The 20020-nt window shown below is 41.6% G+C and overlaps 1 protein-coding gene across 2 annotated transcripts; it reads right to left on the bottom strand.

Moving 5' to 3' along the window:
* Window positions 1-300: 300 nt before the first annotated feature.
* Window positions 301-19401, bottom strand: LOC108925948 (GRB2-related adapter protein-like). Of its 2 annotated transcripts, none has more exons than XM_018738330.2 (9): window positions 19327-19401; window positions 7016-7083; window positions 5260-5385; window positions 5041-5132; window positions 4697-4816; window positions 3613-3802; window positions 3049-3156; window positions 1766-1882; window positions 301-1349 (listed from the first exon to the last, which is right to left on the bottom strand). In XM_018738330.2, exons 3-9 carry the CDS (start codon window positions 5335-5337, stop codon window positions 1173-1175), a joined length of 882 nt encoding a protein of 293 aa, XP_018593846.1. In that variant the 5' UTR covers window positions 5338-5385; window positions 7016-7083; window positions 19327-19401; the 3' UTR covers window positions 301-1172. The 2 variants fall into 2 exon arrangements, with proteins under 2 accessions (XP_018593846.1, XP_018593845.1); XM_018738329.2 differs by lacking the exon at window positions 19327-19401 and adding an exon at window positions 14655-14916.
* Window positions 19402-20020: the final 619 nt, after the last annotated feature.

The raw sequence follows: 20020 nt of genomic DNA, 5'->3' as shown, positions 1-20020 counted from the left end.
ATGGCGGTTGAAAGCTAGGTGAGGCCGGGCGGGAGTTTGTCTCGTTCTTCAAGTGTCCTCAGCACAAGCACAAGCACAAGCACAAGCACAAGCACAAGCACAAGCACAAGCACAAGCACGGTGCCTCTCTACATCTCACAGCTTTTAAAGTATGAAAACGGTTAAATAACCCAACACCACAGGTCTGAGGTAATTCTAATGTCATTTTGTAATTTCACCTTGGCACTGGTTTCAAAACAAAAGTGAGAGGGAAAGGGTCTCGAGAAGAAACACACAAAAACAACCTCAGTGGCACATCTATTTCAGGATTCAGCATTTATTTTCGGTGTTTATATTCGGTACAGAGCTTGGTGGGAAGTCACTTTCTCATTTCTCCTTTCAGCAGTTTTATAATAAATTCACACTTTTATATGGCTTGCATGGATAATTAAAACACAGATGTGACGTTTACAGTTATTAGTAGGAACAATATTAACCTTTCCAGTCACTTTTAAAACATTTTCTTAAATATTTTTAACAGGAGAAGCTTCTTTACTTTTTACCATCAGACTAATAGGTTGATTGAAAAACATCTCTAGTTAGCTCCTGTCTCTGTCTGTGGTAAAAGTAGCATGGTCGAAAGTGTACGTCCTTAAAGCATAAAAGCTGGAACACTTGTTCATTTTGGTGTCCTTGTCTCTCCACCCGTCCATTTCCATAAACCCGTCACACAGCACAGCTCCGCACTGCCCTTCCGCCTCTGTCAACCGCCCCCACCCCATTTCTCGTATTTATTACACGACTAAAGTTCTCAGTTAATTTTATTGTGCCTCTGATAAAGAATTTCCCCCAGTGTAAACACACCAGGGCACATTCTTTCTAGTCAATTTAAAATGCTTCACTGACATTATTACATTGATGTGGAAACAACCAACCAAACCAACTTACTGACACATAAACGCATTTATCTGGAATTCGGGATCAATAGGCCCTGTTTTACCATATATTGCCCCTGTCCAATCGACAGCATTTGTAGTTAAGGACTTTGTGTAAAGTTGTCTCTACTCTTTTTGTGTTCCTGGCAAAGCCATGTAGCTCTGAAGTTCCAGCCCTGTCTTCATGAACCGTGGACAGCTGTGGTCCCGGAAAGCCAAGGCACGGGGACACTTCTACTGCAGGACCTCAAGCTCCGCTCACATGGGCATGATATAGTTAGATGGGAAGAGTCCTATTCTGCCTCGCAGTCGCCCCTTCCACCACGACGGGTCAGAGCAGTCGAGAACATCGATGATGTCCCCCGCGTTGAAGCCCAGCTCGTCCTCTTCCTCCGCCATAAAGTCGTACAGGGCTCTCACTTGCTTGAGTGGGCGCTGAGACACAGAAGCATCAAGAGCAAATGTTACTTTACCTACTAGTGACACACTTTGAACTAGTCTTAACCCCTCCCCAAAACCCACGAAAGGACCAGGAAGTTTTGAAGAAACCAAGAAACACCAGAAGAAATAGCCAACCAAGTTTGGAAAAAGCAGTTAATATTTTCGGAAACTCCCCGCACAAAGCCTACTTTTTAAGGATTGCTGTTCACTTTGGACGTTTCCCTTCGTGTTTCCAGATTAAGGTTAGGAAAAGATGCAGACACACTCACAAATGGATGACTTTTCAGGCAACCGTCTGCTGAAGCTCACAAGTGTTTACAACATAAACGAATGTGTGGAAAATCTGTCCCACTCCGGTAAATTCTGCGGATTGGGTTCATGACGTGGCCTTTACTGGGAGCGGCTGGTACCTGTGTGAGTGGCATGGTCTCGGACACTCTCCGGGGAACAGAGATGGGGCCCTTCGAGACACCTACTCCCACTGCTCCGATGGTGTGTGCTCTTTCCTCGAGACCGGACCGCTTTTGCTGATTGTAAAGGTGGAAAAAGAACAGGACTTCAAGATCCAGTTGAAAACCAACAGTATTACATTTACAGCCTTCACATAAAGTGCCACTCATAAAACTCTGAATTGGTGGAAATCTGTAGTGTTTTAGCTTCACATTTACATTTATTTATTTAGCAGACCCTTTTCTCCAAAGCGGCAAACATCTCATAGAAAATACAATGTGTGCATTAAATTAGCAGGAAGAGAGACTTAGATGCAGAGGTGTGATTAAGTATAGTTAGTTTTCTTTCCACCATATGAACCAATGTTCATCACACGAGTAGCTGTATAATACTTTATCCAACTATCCATGATTCTTGATCACCTTCTTAGTAATTTTTAAAAAATTGTATATAAACATTTACGTTACATTACAGGAGTAGCTGTGTAAAGGTTTATCCAGGGATAATCTTAAAGTTACAATGCATGAACATTTACACCTTACATGAACTTAAGAGATGATGGGTGAAGTGAGTCTGGAAGAGGTGAATTTTAAGGCCCTTTTTAAATGTGGACAGAGATTCAGCAGTTCTGAGTGAGAGGAGGAGGTTCTTCCACCACAAGCAATGTTTAAAGAATTCTGAAGCAGTGTGTTAGCACCTGATCTTTTCTAGAATTTCCCATTTCACTGATATTTGACATTTTAATTTTGTGCAGTCTGTTCTGTGTTTATAGGTAGTCGATGGGATAGAAATCGATTCATCACACCTTTCGTTTTTTGGCAGTGGTGGTCGGAGACAGAGCTATAGACTTGGAAATAGTAGCATGGCTCTCTGGTTTACTCAGCATATTTTCAAAAGGATCCTGTCTGAATCTCTCTCAACAGGAGAGGAAACTCAAAGTACATGGGCCTGTAGTGGGAGGTAAAGTTTTGATAAACACTGCAGAACACGTAAATGATTTTAAGAGACCTGTGAAGTATTGCACGGGAGAGCAGGATGGTTTTGAGAGAGGTGATTGGTGATTTGCATGGCTCTTGTCACAGTTGTTATAACTGAGTGTTATTCATATTTAGCGGAAGTTTTGTCAAGTGGTACAAGCATAATTTACACAAAGAATGCACTGGAAATGCAGAATGAGCTTCGTGATTCAGGTTTTGGGGGTATTTGCCTCTGAAGGCTGTTTGATTAGGAAGGGCTGTGGTACCTGATGGAAGGAGGGTGGATCAAAGTTCCTGGAAGGTGGTGCAGCGCTGGACATTCCATACCCACTGGAAAGGGGACTCCTACTCTCTGGGACACTACCCCTTTTTACCTGTGAAAAACAAGGGACAAATGACATAATACAGTCCAGCACTGCAGCTTAGGAAGTCAAAAGGGAGCAGTGTGTATTTTCTTTTCCTCATGTGTTTTTTTTTTTTATGGAAAACCTGCTGGTACCCTCCTATGTTGACCATGAATGCACCACATTTCAAAAATTTGTTCACACACTTAAAGAAATTAACAGCAGTGAAACTGACAACAGAAAATGTAACATTTTATAGAAAAGGGAAACTGTTCTGTAGAGCTTTGTAAGTGATATTTCATGGCAGACAAAGTATTACCTCCACATATACATTTTCCAATAAATCTAAGGCTTGGAAACACAAGCACTGTTTTTGCATTTGGAGGATCTGGTGTGGGACAGAAGATCGAGTAGTTTTCGGTGAGTTCTTTGTAGTAGAATGGAGGGGCTCCAGATGGGTCTGGGCTTGGGACCACTTCAGCCTACCTGTTGGGGTATGGGCAGTTCCCGCTCGGCCCTGCTGCCGTCAGTCAGGAAGATCGTCCTCTGTCTGGAGATGGACGTTGTCTTGTAGTACTCCACCAGTTTGTTGAGGGAGGTAAACTTCTCTGCCCAAAGGTAGTAGTGCCCCTTGTTGTCCTTCATCACTTTGAAGTGCTGCACGTCAGACTCATGCCTGGGGAAGATGGTGCACAGAGGAAGTCATTGTATTTCTCTCTTTCAAAGTAAACCTGTAAAGTAACCTTTCAGTCTTTATTGGCACGGCAGTTGATGGAGGACTAGTTGACTGTCTGATCCTCATTATTATTGTTTGGATGGTAAAAAGTATTTCTTCGCAGTTGATCAGAAATCAAGCAGCCTATGTAGCATATAAAATATGCTTTACTTCTGACCTCATTCGCCTCCTTTTTCTCGTGCTTCAAGTCACAGTAGCATTACAACGCCATGGCATTCAGTTGAGTTGTGGTCGTTACAGCTTAATATCCTGTTTATTACCGGGCTTTATCCAAATACCTTTCCATAAGTCCAAGTTACTGAGTTCTTAGGATTCATTGGATACGTTTGCGACACCTTTTGACATGCAGTACTTTCTGAGCACCAGGTTTTTGTAGTACATGTGTCAGCCACCAGGAGGAGTGCTGAACAAACAGATGGCATTGACATTGACATGGGCATGGCATCTTCTTATTTCAAAAGAAAAGCATTTTCTAGATAGGGAAATAAGTGATGAATAGTAGTGTGTTACAGCACAGCATCTAGTTGCTCAGCCATGATGATGACTACTGCACTGGGCTTCCTGCGTAGCACTGTGAGTTGTGACCACATGTTCCTCTTTGTGATACAGCTGCATGTTTGCACGATAACGCTAATTCCAGTCAGGCTGTGTGTTTTGAGGCTTAGCCGACTGAAAACCCACACTTTATTCACTTTATCAATTTTAGACACGGAAGTTTGAAGTGAAGTAGAAGTGGACTCTTGTCTGGTGATCACTGTGTAGCCCCATCCACCTTCTCTGTGGGCTTGGGCGATGAGAGCGTTTGGAGGCTCATACGGGAAGTCTCGCACCTACCTTACAGAGATGGAGAAATCTCCCGGTGAGCTCTGACTGCCGCGGATGAGGAAGGCTCCAATCTCGCGAGACATGAGCATCTCCTCGGCTGAGTTGCGGCTGGCATCCTCCTTAAACCAGCTGTGTGGAGATTGGCTCATGAGCACTCATGCAACATATAGTGTGAGTACTCATGCAACATATAGTGTGAGTGTATTTTGGACCACACACATCTACACAGAAACATATGCCCACAGCTTATTAAGATACACTCACTGACATTGTCAGACACACATTTAGCTCACATGGTATATTTTACTGTGTATTATAGTTTTTCTCTTCTGTGGAATAGTGACGAATCTCACCTGGGTACGTGTCTTTCTACATAGTTTTTGGGCACGTAGCCTTCGTGGCCGTGCAACTCTGCTTTGTACCACTCATCCTCGGTGCTCAGTATCTGAGGAAGTCAGAAGTAGAAATGTATGCGGAGATGCGTGGTATAATCGGCTACTTGCATCGTGCTTAGACAGAGAGGGGGGGCGTGAGAATGAAACCCACCAACAGACCAAGTATGAAATGCCCACCTTGAGAAGGTCCCCTTTTCGGAAGCTCAGCTCATCCTCAGCGGCCGCGTTGAAATCATACTTTCCAACAGCTTCCATGGCACCCAGGCAAAAGTCAGGCAAGAAATAAGCTGCAGTGTGGAAAAACTGGAGAGGGTGGGACAGCAGAGTAAAGGACAGGTAAACAAGGAGCTGACAAATGATTTATTTTTCAGTTGAACTACTGGAGCATTAGAGGCGTTGAGTTGTAACCAGTGGTTGGTTCTTTGACAACTACTTTGTTAATTTTTGACCTTGTCAGTGTCACTGTCATTTAACATAGAGCAGTCAATGCTTGTGTGTTAAAAGTAGTAAATGATCTGTGTGTTTTATAGAACCGTGTTACAGAAGGGTATGCGGAAGAAGCCTTTTTTTTTTTTTTTTTTTTAAACTTCTTTGGCTTGAACACTATCGGCAGTTCACGGACCATGCTGAAAATGTCTAATCCGCTGAACATGTTACGTATGTGTTCAATGACCATGACCATTACATTTTGTATAAAATCTTTTTTTTTTATTTTATTTTAAAATATTTATACAAAACTTTGTCTTTACTTTTCACATGTAAATCATGATGTAAAACTTGCATTGTTTTTACACAAGTCTTAATGACCTGTTTCAGACACACAGTAAGTACACTAAAAAGTAAATTCAGAAAAAGCAATAATAGATTTTGTAATTCTGTTGTGACCTTGCGATATATATTTTGGTTGTAAAAGGCAATTTCGGATATGCATAAAATGTGAGTAAATACCACACTCAGAATTCCGCGAGTAGAGCAGCACAGTCTGATAATAAAATCACTGCACAGAGTGCTTTTTTCTCCATTTGTGGCAGAACTCGCTTGGGTTTTGCACTAGGACATGTTTATTTGTCTAAATTTACTGTCAGCACCGGGCTGGCTGTTGTGTCGGCCCATTTTTATACGTTCGCTGAAGTACGGTGGATGTTTTGCAGTTGTGGCCTGAAAGACCAACGGCAAATCTGTGGAATGGAGAATCGTAAATGCTGACACACATTTTTGAGAAAAGGAGGTAGGTCCGTAGCAGGGAGGACACTGTGTCGATATCGATATGGAGAGTGTCTTGAGTAAGGCAGATGCTGGGGATATAGGTTCAACTTTTGAGCAACTGTTTTTGCCCTGGACACCCATTAAAATCTCCAACTGAAAAAAATATCCGATGTGGCCAAAACCTGACGATGGAGAATACACATGAACATAGTTCATCAATCACATCCATTCTCCTTTGTTCTGACCTTATCACCCTCTCAAAAGTCATAAGGAAACTTGCACTCATTCAGTACCTTTTCATTCCTACCCCCTCCCTCACTTTCTAAGCACGATGAAGGTAGGTATTGGGGTACGCTCTGAAGGGGATGCCAGTACATCGCAGGGTAGCCACACACACACACACGGGGCTAATTAGTCACCAGTCCACCGGAATTGCATGTCTTTGGGCTGTGGGAGGAAACCAGAGCACCCAGAGGAAACCCATACTGACACAGGAGAGAATATGCAGACTCCACACAGACCAAGCAGGGATTGAGCCCACGTTCTCTTGCACCACCCAGAGGCTGTCAGGTGGCAGCACCACCGTGCTGTCCTACAACTCTTTAAGTTGGCGCATAATTTCAGAACATCAGTTATAATTAGTTGACGGCTTCTATCCCTGTAAACAACGTTAATACCTGTCCCTCCCCCCACATCTCATACCTTACAGGATGAGCCATGCACCCACCTCCTGTCACAGTGCTGAAGACAGTGCTTCTCCTGCTCCACTGGTCCCCAGCATCCACATCAGCCAACCTATGGGACAAAGATGTGCACATTAGGGACAGAAGTCTAGAGCAGTGATCCTGGATTGGCATTCCCAGCCACACTCCTCCGTATTTATAATATGTTTGCAGCACAGAGCTTTTTGCCCTTTCGAATTAAATGGTCATTAAACGCCATTCCCCCTCTCGGTGTTTTCATTCGTCTCCCTGTCTGCACTGTTTACTAATTGCATTGCTGTGAATAATCGCTTTAAGCATGCATGCTATAGGGTTTGTGGCACTTCGCAAGAGCTAGACTCTTCCTTCCTCTGGCCTTGTTCCTGTTCATCAACGTGACTCCTCAGGCGGAGAACCCAAGGAGAAGGTAGCCCTTGGGCCAAGCCGTCAAGGAAGGAAGTGGTTTCTGCAGAAAAGTACTTCTACCATTTTTCCTTTCATTCAGAATACCGAGTGGAAAAAGAGGTGATGGTGGGTACAGCTGGTACTGTAACAGTTAGAGCTGTTGCCTTTGGACCCAAGGGTTGCAGGTTCAACTTCTGGCTGTAGTACCCCTGAATAAAATACAGAGACACACACCCCCACACTGAAGCTGCTTGTCCCTAGTGGGGTCACAGTGAGCTGGAGCCTAATGTGGCAACACAGGGTGCAGGGCTGGAGGGGGAGGGGATACACCCTGGACAGGATGCCAGTCTGTCACAGGGCATCCCAAGCAGGACTTGAACCCCAGACCAACCAGTGAGTAGGCCCTGGCCAAACCTGCTGTGACACTGTGCCCCCCTCTAACCAAAGTACTTACCCTAAAATTGCTCGAGCTGTATAAAGGGGTAAATAATTATAACCTTAACATTGTAAATTACTTTGGAGAAAAGTGTCAGGAAAATGTAGATGAGTTCTTGGATGTTAGTGTGACTATTGTAGTACTTAGGATTATGTTGTGTAATAGTGGTCTGATATGAAATGTGGCCAAAATGTAAATATTTATGGAGGGATTCTATTTGAAGGTCATTTCTTGGCATGTTTATCAGTCCTTGCGACTGCTACATGCCTTCTCTTTTGATAAACACAGGGGCTTTTTTACGCAAATGCTCATACTTTCTGCACCTGACCCAATAATGATTAAAAACTCTGGTTCATGCGTTATGTTTCTGGGTTGTATTTGAACAGCAGGGCTCCGCCGACTTATTACAGCGCTCAGGACTATGAAATTTAATACGCCCTTTCAAGTCCCTCCCATGTTATAAATGTGCAGAGCCGATTTAATCTGATTGCTTTTCCTCTACAACATGCACCTGCGGTGAAATGTTTACAGTACAGGGAGTCCTCGTGACATGTTTTCAGTTCCTTTTGCATGGCTTCTGCTTCTATCACCGAACCTTTTCGCTTTCTCGGCTGTTTGAGCTGCAGAAGACCCCTGTTTAGACACACTTATGTATGTAAGAAACTGAACACTGGATATTTTCCTAAATCAATGAATAAATGTCAGCCAGCTGGGGATGTTCATATAGCTGCATAATATTTGAAATGTTAAGCGTATCAAGTTTAAAAAATAATATTTACAAGGGGAGGCTGAATGCAGGCAGCCTTCTCTACCTCCCATTTCTCAGCATTATTCTAGTTATTTGCACCTCAGAACGAGTCACCAGCTCTGACAAGGGTTCCGTCTTTCCTCCTGCTGTCAGCATCTTATCGTTTTTCTTTCATTTTTCTTAAGAAAAGGGAGTCCTATCACATGCATGAGCCGTGATATTTTATGAATGATAATGTTGGTTGCGTTTATTTCTAGGAAGGGTATACATACTAGTTATCATCTTATAGAAGAAAAATCCTGCAAAGAAGTTTATTTTCTCAGTTAAAAGCGAAGCCCATCTAAAGATAACCCAAAGTAGCACAGGTAGCTGTGGTGTGAAGCATTATCCTTTAAATCAGCAATTCTGTTTTTTTTCTGAGGTCAATAGGTGACTCTGCTGACAACTGGTAGCAACTGTTTGGTGAATCTTAGAACACAGAAAATATGATGGCTGAAGTATGGAAGTTTGGGACGGGCACGTGGCGTGGTGGTTATGGACGTGGGCTTGTAAGAGGTTCTCTTTGCTCATGCAAACGGATGAGACAGGGTGGCACCGGCCAAACAGCATTGCTAAATGCTCGGACCTGCGAGTGCAGAAACATTCTGGTTTTTCTCCATTAAAATAGGTAGATTGTAACTGTCCTCGGGGGTCCTGCTCTCCAGTGGGTCTGGGGTTTGAGTCCCGCTTGGGGTGCCTTGCGACACCGATATTCATCACACGAGTGTTATTAATATACGAGTATATTAAAATAAAGGAAAGTTTTTCTTTGGGAGCACAGGGAGATAGAGCAAATGAATCTGGGGGAAGACATTGTTACAACCGAATGATTTTAGGGAGGTCAGTAATGATGACCGGAAAAGGCTGTTAAAAATCACCAGGGAGCTGAACGAAATGTGAAAATTAAAAGGTCACGAATGTCAAGCTAATTCGTTTATGACAGAGATTCCCCTTCAGGGATGTCAGGTCAATATTTAAATAACAGTGAGTCAGGCCATTCTGAACTTCAAGGCCCTTGGAGTTTTGTGTTCTGATAATAGTTTAATCAAATCCATAAACTGGCGAGTTGCTTCACCTGGAGTTTTGGGTGTATCGATGTAAGTCGATAAGCTCTAAAACCCGGAGATTCAATCCTTAACAGTTGAGACTGATGTCCCTGATATAAACTCACAGCAAAGCTGAATTTATGTCACCTTTACAGACAATAAATAGCAATGTAGAGCTTGCTCAAAGAAAAAAAAAAAGAATAAGTAGGGTTAGAAATCACACCATGTAGGTACTAAAAGTTTAATACAGGTTGGAAGTGGTGAGCAGCTGACAAGTGAACTTTTTGCCCTCATGCTCTTCTCAGCACCTTCATAAATGAAACGAAGTAAACCTCCTAGATATTCCCGAACCAACTATAGGTAATAATAAATTGCGTTATGTGCATAACTTTGAAATTGTCACATATTACATTCTATTAATTACTTAAAAAAAAATAGGTTGAAGTAATGTGTTATAATGTTTTACATATTCATTTATTCATTTAGCAGGCACTCTTCTCCAGAGTGATTATTACATATTTGTTGCATTACTTCTGCTTGGAATCCAAATGGCTCCAGGTTTAAGCATCTTGTATTAAAAAAAAAAAAAAAAAGACATGCAACATTTGTGCAACTAAAGTGGCAAAAAAAGCTGTGCATTAAAGGACAGTGAAAACTTAGTTAATTTCTGAATGAAAAAAAGCTCTTATTAGTCCTGAATAACTGAACGAACAAAATCTTTAGATTCATAACAGCATCTGAAATACATCTGGAGTAGTGTTGGATATCTGCGTTCAGTCTGCAGCAGCAATTGTCCTGGATTGCTGGAATACTCCCCACGGGAGCTCAAACCCAAGCTTATCTCACAGCCCAGGAACTGCGAGACACCGGTGCTACATTATTATTAATATTAATACCCTGCAATGGACTGGCGTTCTGTCCAAGGTGCCCCCCACAGGGTTTTTCCCAGTAATTCTAGGATAGGCTCTGGACTGCCCTGACCCTGATCAGGATAAGCAGTTAAAATTAATTCAACAATATTATCATTTCTATTAATGAGGTTTATTTAGCTGATGCCTTTGCCTGGGGTGCCTCGTAGTATTAAATAAACAACTTTACCATAATTTGCCCATTAATACAGTAGGTTATTATTTCTGTATCTGTTCAGCACAAGTATCTTGCTCTAAGGAACTACAGCGGGAATGGGATTTGAACAAGGACCCTTCAGATTACAAAATGACATTTTTAAGACAATGCAGAACTAAAAATGATGGGGGATGAGGAAGGTGAAGCAGGGAGCAGCTGGTTCCTGGATGCTGGAGGTGCACAGCACTGCTTTCACTGTGGGGCATCTCAAGAAATGTAGACCTTGGAGCCTGGGAGTGACAGTTTTGAACTTGTCCTGGAACTTCTGCACACCCTCTCAAGCTTTAGAAGTGATTACACAGTTTTGCTAAGTATTACTTTAGTAGTTCTCTTCTACTAGAGGTAGATTCCCTTGTTTCTTAGTTTTACATTTTTCAATGGTAAAAACCATATAATCTGATAAAGTAACATCATCCAGCTAAAATACTGTGTGAAAATGGAGATGAGATCAGAGTTTTGTTCAGGTTTAAATTCTGAACACTCGAAATCGTGCTGAAAATACCGAACCCTGAATGGCAAGAAGCAAATCGACAATTATTTCAATAATACAGAGAGGAAGAAAAGGGAAGAATGAGGTATTTTTGAGAAATGAATCAGAGAAGTACAGGGTGCAAGTTGTCTGGCATGGTTTTAGCTGCACTTAACACGTCCACTCACTTTTTTCTTTGCAGGCAAAAATGTTCATAAGCTACACTTTCTTTTCCTATCCGTGCTTCGGAAAGAACTTACTGCAAATGCACACGAAATACACGGTTTTTACGAAGGCCTAAAGATCACACGATGCAAACCACACACACACACTTTCAGAACTGCTTGTCCCATACGGGGTCACGGGGAACCAGAGCCTACCCGGCAACACAGGGCGTAAGGCCGGAGGGGATGCCAGTCCGTCACAAGGCACCCCAAGGGGGACTCAAACCCCAGACCCACCGGAGAGCAGGACCGTGGTCCAACCCACTGTGCCACCGCATCCCCCTCGATGCAAACCAAATTTCTCAAAAAGCTTCAAAACAGTGCAGCTGCCCTCTTGAGAAAACATTATAGACATCGATTGGATTGTTTAACAAAAAAAGCCTGATTGAAGAGATGTTTCTGAGAAGAACTGCCGCTGTTCTCCATGCAGAGAATACTATTTCGCTGCTTAGCTGATGCCTTTGTGCAAAACCGCTTGAAGTTTTACGCATTTGGATTGCAGATTTTTTTATTGGCACAATTGTGTGAAAGTACTACCAGGCCAAACTTTTCCTGCCGACTCGAGGGAGAAAACACGAGGCTCCCAATCTGTGCCCTTAATGGTAACGTCATCTGACGTCAGTCTGGATAATTCCTACCCAAAAAACATACAATTAGTATATTTCTGTACGGTTTTCTGCTCACTTTTAATTGTACATTTCCTCTCTGATGTTTGTGTACGGGTTGCCTGTTACAAATAACCAGTTACAGCAGTGCCTGATTGCTCTTTTTTCATTTTCGATGCACTTTTGATGAGGGTTGTGGAGTCGGTATACAAAACGTTTGACTTCGGCTCCAACTCTACTAACCCAATAATTGCTTCCGACTCCGACCCCATAGCACTGCCCAAAAGTTGCACGTTATTTTGGGGGTCGACTTATCCGGCAAATATCGGCCTAAATCTGTATTACACCTCTAATTTTTAGGGGTCGACTTATACGCCGGCATATACGGTACATTTAGTCGGAGTCGGTACATTTTTACCGACTCCAGTGACTCAATAATTTCTTCCGATTCCACAGCACTGCTTCTGATACTTAGTGAATGCATATTTTTAGCTTCATAAATGTTAAAAAATTGTTTGTGTAAATCAAGCTATTCTTCCAGGCCAAATTGCACACTGAGACTTTGTACAGTAGCCTCCCAAGTTCCATCCATCATAATGTGCAGGCATATGGAAAAGTGGAGATACCATAGCATGGCTCTCGGAAGCAGAAAGGAGCAGAGCCATCACTTCTATATTAGCAGCAGTACATTTCCATTTATTTAGCAGATGCTTTTGTCCAAAGCGACTTCCAATGAACATGTAGTGTCATCAGTCCACACACCTTATTCCCCAAGGTGACTTACACTGCTAGATACACTACTTACACTGGGTCACTCATCCATACATCAGCAGAACACACACACACACGCACACTCCAGGTGAACCTGAACAGCAGGTCTTTGCACTGCAGGAGGAAATCAAAGCACCCCGAAAACACACAAACTCCACACAGACTGAGCAGGGATCGAACCCACGTTCTCTCGTACCACTAAATCAGTTTCTCAAAGTGTCCTACATCTCACTCAGAGCACAGGCACCTAATAGGCACAATGAAGGGTCTCTAACTTTTCCTCGCTTCAGGGCTCAGCATTCACTGTTTGCAGTAGGTTTTAACGGTGCTGTCAGTTCCCCTGCTGTACAGTTACACCGAAGGCCCTACACTGCTAGAGATGAAAATATGAGGGCAAAGGTAAGTATCATTTCAGTATTCTACTCAAACAAGCAATATTCCCAAGAACCTTGAACGAAGTCGTGCATTTCACTCGTTGCTTTAGGCATTAAGGTTGCGACGCGTACGATACACCTCATCTGGGTAATTTTTCAGATGATGGGTTGTATAGTGTGTCCTACATTCGGGTGTTCAAATTCATATGGAGGGAAAATCCGTTATGACCTCTGTGAGAGCTGGACTGGACCACTTCCCCAATTAATTTATCTTCCATCGGTGTCAGAAGAAATGCACACTGGCGTGCCAGTGTCGGGGCTGTGAACCACTACTCTGGGTTACATTTTAATTCTTTATGTTTTAATGTTTAAACTGATGTTTGTTCGTAATCTGCTCAAATTTATACCTAACCCTTTTCCTTTCCCTCACTTATTACCTACTAATGTGAATATTTGATTTTCTGTTATAAAAAACAGGAAAGTATAAATATTTAATAGTATTTTGGAACTATTAACATTTGAATGCTTCGTTCTGGAAAGCAATAATTTGATCTAGGTACGGAGTTTAAACATTTTCTCAATGTTTTATTCTCCAAAGGAATGCAGAAATAGGCCTGAACACTGGAAAATGCACAAAGTATCATAGAACCTCTTCAGGTCAACTCTGTGTAGGATATGGTATACAAAATGTATGAGTTCTGCAAGAGTTACTTCATTCACATCTGGGATACTGTAAGACAAAAGTCATTCGTAATGTATTATGACCTTGTCTGAATGTTATTATTGGTGACACCTAAGTTATTCCCACATTGTTTTTAACAGTGCATGTTAATAGTGACACGATCCCTCGTTATCCTTCTTGTGCATTGTTTTAAGGCAAATCTAAATTCAAGAAACCTTGAATGTGAATAAGAAATCCTTAAATGTGACTGATTGCATTGATATCTCTTCATGTGCATGTGAGGTCAAGACCGATAAAAGGTAAACTGGGTTTCAGTGGTTGTGCTAGTGGAGGAAAGATGGCCCTCTAATCTAAGCAATGCAGCTTTCGAAATAATGAAATATACATCAAAATGTGTTTCATATCTTTGAAGCCACAACGCGATGTGTCAATGTCATGTTCTGTCGGATGCATTTTTTTGAAAAGATGTGAATAAAAATGTGAAGAACAGTTCACACACACATCTCTCTGTGCCTGTAAATCTATAATATCTAAAATTAATTGTACTGTTATAACTCACTACATTCCAGCTAGAAAAGGTACAGGGTAAGAAAGCAGACTTCCTTATTCTTGCAAATTTTTGAAATGACGTAATATTGTGCCCACTTTGAAAGTAACGATAAAGGTATGAAAAGTGCACTTATAAGTTCTACAAATATTTGACATCTATGATTAATAATTAGTAAGGAAACAAAAACTTACTTGTATTTTCAACACCAACATTCACGTTGACTCACTGAAGAAAAAAAAAATCCTAAAAATGGGTCTTTTCATGAAAAACCGTTGTGTCAGTGCACTCCTAAGGGATAAATAAATATATACTTAGCTATGAAAATCTGCACCGAAAAAGCACGGGAGCTGTGAGGCAGTGTCTGATGTTTCTTTACTTCTTCACTGTATGTGTGCGAAGAAAGAAAGAAAAAAAAAAAAAGTCGACGAACTATGCGAATTACCAGCCTTGTGTGTTAACTCTCTACACCCCTTTTTACCGCATCTCCAGTGCTTTTAACTATTCTCATAGAGTGCCCGCCTCCAGCACCTCCCACCCAAAAAACCACAGCAAACCAAAAAATGTGACGTTTCAATTTCAGAGAAAAGTGATGATACACAGCATGAATGTGCACTTGACGCACCTTAAACACTCTAAACTCTAGGGTTATGTTCCTTTTCGTTGTGGTTTCTCCCTTCTTCTTTCAGCAGTGCTCGGTGTCGTCTCCTTAATCTTTAAGGCACTTTTTCACGTGTGAAAGAAAAAGTGAGCGGAGCCCCGAGCGGCCGCTGAAAGAGGATGTAGAAATAACCCAGCAGACACGGAGTGTGTAAGGGGAGCAGCAGAGCATGCTGCAGGAAGTGAGCGCTGCACCAAAAGTCACATGGTGGAAGTCTGTGGCTTTTTTTCTCATTATCTTTCTCGAAACTCTTTTTGCCAATATGTCTTCATCCCGGAGTAAATTCACATGCGTGCACGCTGACAAATGAGCCTTGTTCGAACGTTTTTGTTAAAACAGGACGGCCATGAATATTTTCAGTGTAGCAAAAGCACAACACCCATAACTTACTGATAATAATAATAATAATAATAATAATAATAATAATAATGAAAAAAATAGGACTAGCTGCCACATATGGACTTTGGTAGAGGTATAAACCTTTCACTAACTCTGCTATACATGTTAACCCAAGGCCTGCCTGGACCTGTGCATCCTTGCCTGCAAGCTGCCAAGACCCAGGGCTGTGTGCTTGAAATGCATGTTCCAAAACATTTTTTCTTCCAGTGGGTGTGGTAATGCTGGCATATGGCTGCAGCATTGTCATCAGCTGGCTTATGGGCCAAGAGGTGTCTTTGGTTGAGCCGAGATTGTCTCACTCGTAATAGGAACCTGGAACACCGGGACTCAAACGGGTTTCTCCAACAGATTTAGCACCAGTTCAAATTCAGGTGAGTTGAATGGGAATTCAGTAATGCTTGAAATGGTACCCTGAAAATTTCTTTCAGGATATTTTTATCAAAGGTATAGAAGAAATGTATTATATATTCTTCAGATGGTTGTTTGCAAAGAATATCACAGAGGAAATGTATTAGATCATGAATATAAAGAGGGCTGTGATCCCTGAGTGTTAAAGCAAGCACAATCTCCCTAATATTTGCATACCCCAAATATTTGTGTATGTGTACTATGTGTGCATATACAACTGGTATAAATTTAGGGATTATTATTGAGAGATTAGTGTAGTATATCTAGTGCTGTCAGCTTGGATAAAGGTGTCAGCAAATTACTAGAAAACAACCACTTTACGTAACTTAGGAGAAGAGCATCTGATACATGTAAATGGGGTGACACAGTGGCACAGCGAGTAGCGCTGCTGTCTCACAGCACCTGGGTAGTGTGAGAGGACGGGGGCTCAGTCCCTGCTCAGTCTGTGTGGAGTTTGTATGTTCTTCGCGTGTCTGTGTGGGTTTCCTTTGGGTGCTCTGGTTTCCTCCCACAGTCCATAGATATGCTGTTCAGGTTCCCTCATAGTGTGTGAGTGACAGAGAGAGAGAGTATGTTCCACTGATGTATGGATGAGTGACACAGTGTAAGTAGTGTATCTAGCAGTGTAAGTCACCTTGGTGAATAAGGTGTGTGGACTGATAACACTACGTAGAGTTCACTGGAAATCGCTTTGGTGAAAAGTGTCTGCTGAATAAATTAATGTAAATGTGTTTCTAACTTACTGTGAAAGGGACCCTCTGGAGGCACATATGCGCTAAATGAAGCATGGAAACTCCTAAATTCCTGAACTCCATCAGGAGAAAAACAAAATCTATGTGACAGTCATATTATTAAGAATTTCAGCATAGAAAAACACTAATTTTCTTACAGTTGCGTGCAACAAAAGACACAAGGATTTTCAACGATCGGAAGAACGGTGTGGAATTCACAGAACCCGATTAGGAATTTGGAAATGACCTGTGTCTGGATTATATGGCTGTACAGCTTCTCAGTTTTCAGACTGGAGATGCCTATAAGATTTTCCTGCTCTCTTCTACACTCACGAATTTACTGTTACTTTCTTTTTGTCTCATATCAGTTTTACATCACCATCACTGAGTACAGTGCTGTAGCGGGAAGCATTTTTCGTTTCTTATCGTTGTCTGGTTTGGCACATTTTTGTAGCCATTTGGCCACATGTGGCGATTGGCAAATGTGTTGCTGACCCCGGCTCAAGGAGATCCAGCACGTTTTCCGGACAGACATGTTTGTAAGAGAAACCATCCAGGCAATTTTTCGACTGTTACGTTTTGAGATACCTCTAAGAGTTTAGTGACGTTTGGTAAATGTATTCATTCCCTAAGCAAACACATTTACATTTATTTACATTTATTTATTTATTTATTTATTTAGCGGATGCTTTTATTCCAAAACGAATCGCACAATTTATTTATTATTGTCTCACACTTGGGCGCCAACCTCAGTCACACCTTCTGCTTTTGAACTTCCAAAATTCGGGTTAAAAATCTACATCCCGTGACTCCTTTATAGCCTTCTTGGGAGTATAGGTCTAACAGTGTTGAGCATATATTTTGTCCTCAGTGATAATAAAAACAGTGTCATTATTGGCTCTCTTCCTCTGGTCTGGATTTATATGCTTCTGCTGCTGTAACTGGTGATGGTCACAGGTGCAAATGGAAGAAGTGAAAGAAGAAAAAGCTATTTGCCTCACTGCTTGCCTGTGTCGAGAAAAATGGGCTCGCCCAAGAATTTAGTCACAGCGAAAAGTTACGTGCAGACATAGTTCACTGAATATTGTAATTATAGGTCTGGACAAATCACTGTACTATGGAGGAGCCTTTAAATCAGAATCAAATTGAATCCTTTTCATTGTAAAATTACTTTTAGATTTATCTCATGGCAAAAATGCATTTTTTTCCTTTTATTATAACATTTTTATAGAATATTATGTATAGTTAGTCATGTGTGGTAGCTGACATGAATTACCATACTTGTTTATCAAGTCTGGTGTGATGTTCATTTACCTTGCTGTCAGTAATGCTTCCATGTATCTCACACCTTGTGAGATCCACATGTAAACAGAAGCACAACTGTAATGAAACCATCCTCCTCATATACCGTATGTTCTCTCACTGTCGCAAGGCCGACAGGTAACCGGAGGAACAACTTGTACTCAAGTCGTCTTTTCTCTGGATAAAAATAAAAAATAAATCAATGCATAAAAAAATAGCTGTTGGATGTCCCTTTTACACTTTCAGTGCTCCTGGGGAATTGAACAGGCCTGATTTTTACAGCTTACGTGTGTGGAAACAGGCCAAAAGTGGGACCTTTCTGTTACGAAGCAGTTTGACAAGGTCAAAAATGATCAGCATACCCTCCACAATATCGTTAGATGTACTAATTCATTTAGTACAAAGGTAACGGTAATATTCAGTCTTTTTCTAGAATCTTTTTGAACCAATGAAAATAGTCAACGTTGTAAAATAAAAGTTTCATGGTAAAAAAAACTGCATAAATACGTGAGGCTGATCCAGCTGAGACTCGTTCATGAAGAATTCTTTACTTCTACTGAAAAAAAAATTATTATTATTATTACTATTATTACTATTAAAATAATAATATGGCGGCATTATGGCATAGCTAGTAGTGTTGCTGTCTCACAGCACCTGCGTGGTGCGAGAGGATGTGGGTTCGATCCCTGCTCAGTCTCTGTGGAGTTTGCATGTTCTCCCCTTGTCTGCATAGGTTTCCTCTGGGTGCCCTGGTTTCCTCCCACAGTTCAAAGACATGCTGTTCAGGTGGAGCGGTGACTCTAAAATCACCCATTGTGTGTGTCTGTGTTAGTGACAGACAGATATACACAGTGTGTTTCACTGGTGTTTTGACGAGCGACTCATTGGAGAAAAGCGTCTGCTAAATGAAGTAATGTAAATGTAGTGATAGTGATCTGTTTTGGATCCATATATTTCCTCATATACTAGAAGCTATAGAAAATCACACCATCTGCCATGATGCTCTATGTATTTCATATCAGACTTGTGTTTCCGAAGGCCTCTATTTCAGTACTCAGCTACATGGTGGCATGAGAGAAACATGCTGTGCTGTAATAATTTTGTCTGTTTCTAAAGCTCTTCATCTCTTGTTGAGTACAGTTTTGTATATATCCTTAGTTTAAGGGACACAACAACAACAGCAATAATAATAATAATAATAATAATAATAATAATAATAATAATAATAATAATAATACAACAACAACAACAACAACAACAACAACAACAATAATAATAATAAAAATAATAATAATAATAATAACAACCCACGTTACTAGCGTTCGAGCTCAGCACGTTACAGATAAATGAAAATTCAACTTGTACCTGTGGCTTGAGCATTCCCGTGTATTCTGTGAAGAGGTGTGAGAGTGTACAAGGCTGCAAGTTGTTCTTTTCAGCTGTGTGACAGATTACTGCCGTTGCACTGGTGCAAAACGGTCATGGTATAACCGTAAAATATCCGGTATTTTTACACTGTTTTGCACGGTGAGGCCAAGTGTGCAAAGTACACAGCTGGAACCTCTTGGTCCAGGGCTTGCCTGCAGTCTTCATCCTTCCCCTTTCTTTCAAGGTTAAATGTGACGCACAAGAACATATGACAGTTCAGGCGACTATATATTCACCATGATACTGTGCACATGTTCTTTGATTTATCTAAATTATTTCATAGTTAGGGGGTGCGGTGGCGCAGTGGGTTGGACCGCAGTCCTGCTCTCCCGTGGGTCTGAGGTTCGAGTCCCGCTTGGGGTGCCTTGCAACGGACTGGCGTCCCGTCCTGGGTGTGTCCCCTCCCCCTCCGGCCTTACGTCCTGTGTTGCTGGGTTAGGCTCCGGCTCCCCGTGACCCCATATGGGACAAGCGGTTCTGAAAGTGTGTATGTGTATTTCATAGTTATTACAGAAGTGGTTGATAGGGAATCTCCTGATATTGGATAAAAACCATCAACTGCAGGCTATGGCCTTTTATTGATCCTGGTTATTTTAAGGAAATATTTTTTTCTTTATTCCTTTTTGTTTAG

Source organism: Scleropages formosus, chromosome 3 (genome assembly GCF_900964775.1).
Source record: "Scleropages formosus chromosome 3, fSclFor1.1, whole genome shotgun sequence".
Classification (NCBI taxonomy): Eukaryota; Metazoa; Chordata; class Actinopteri; order Osteoglossiformes; family Osteoglossidae; genus Scleropages; species Scleropages formosus.
The sequence above is the reverse complement of the archived record's forward strand: the minus strand, read 5'-3'. Positions and strand labels throughout refer to the sequence as shown.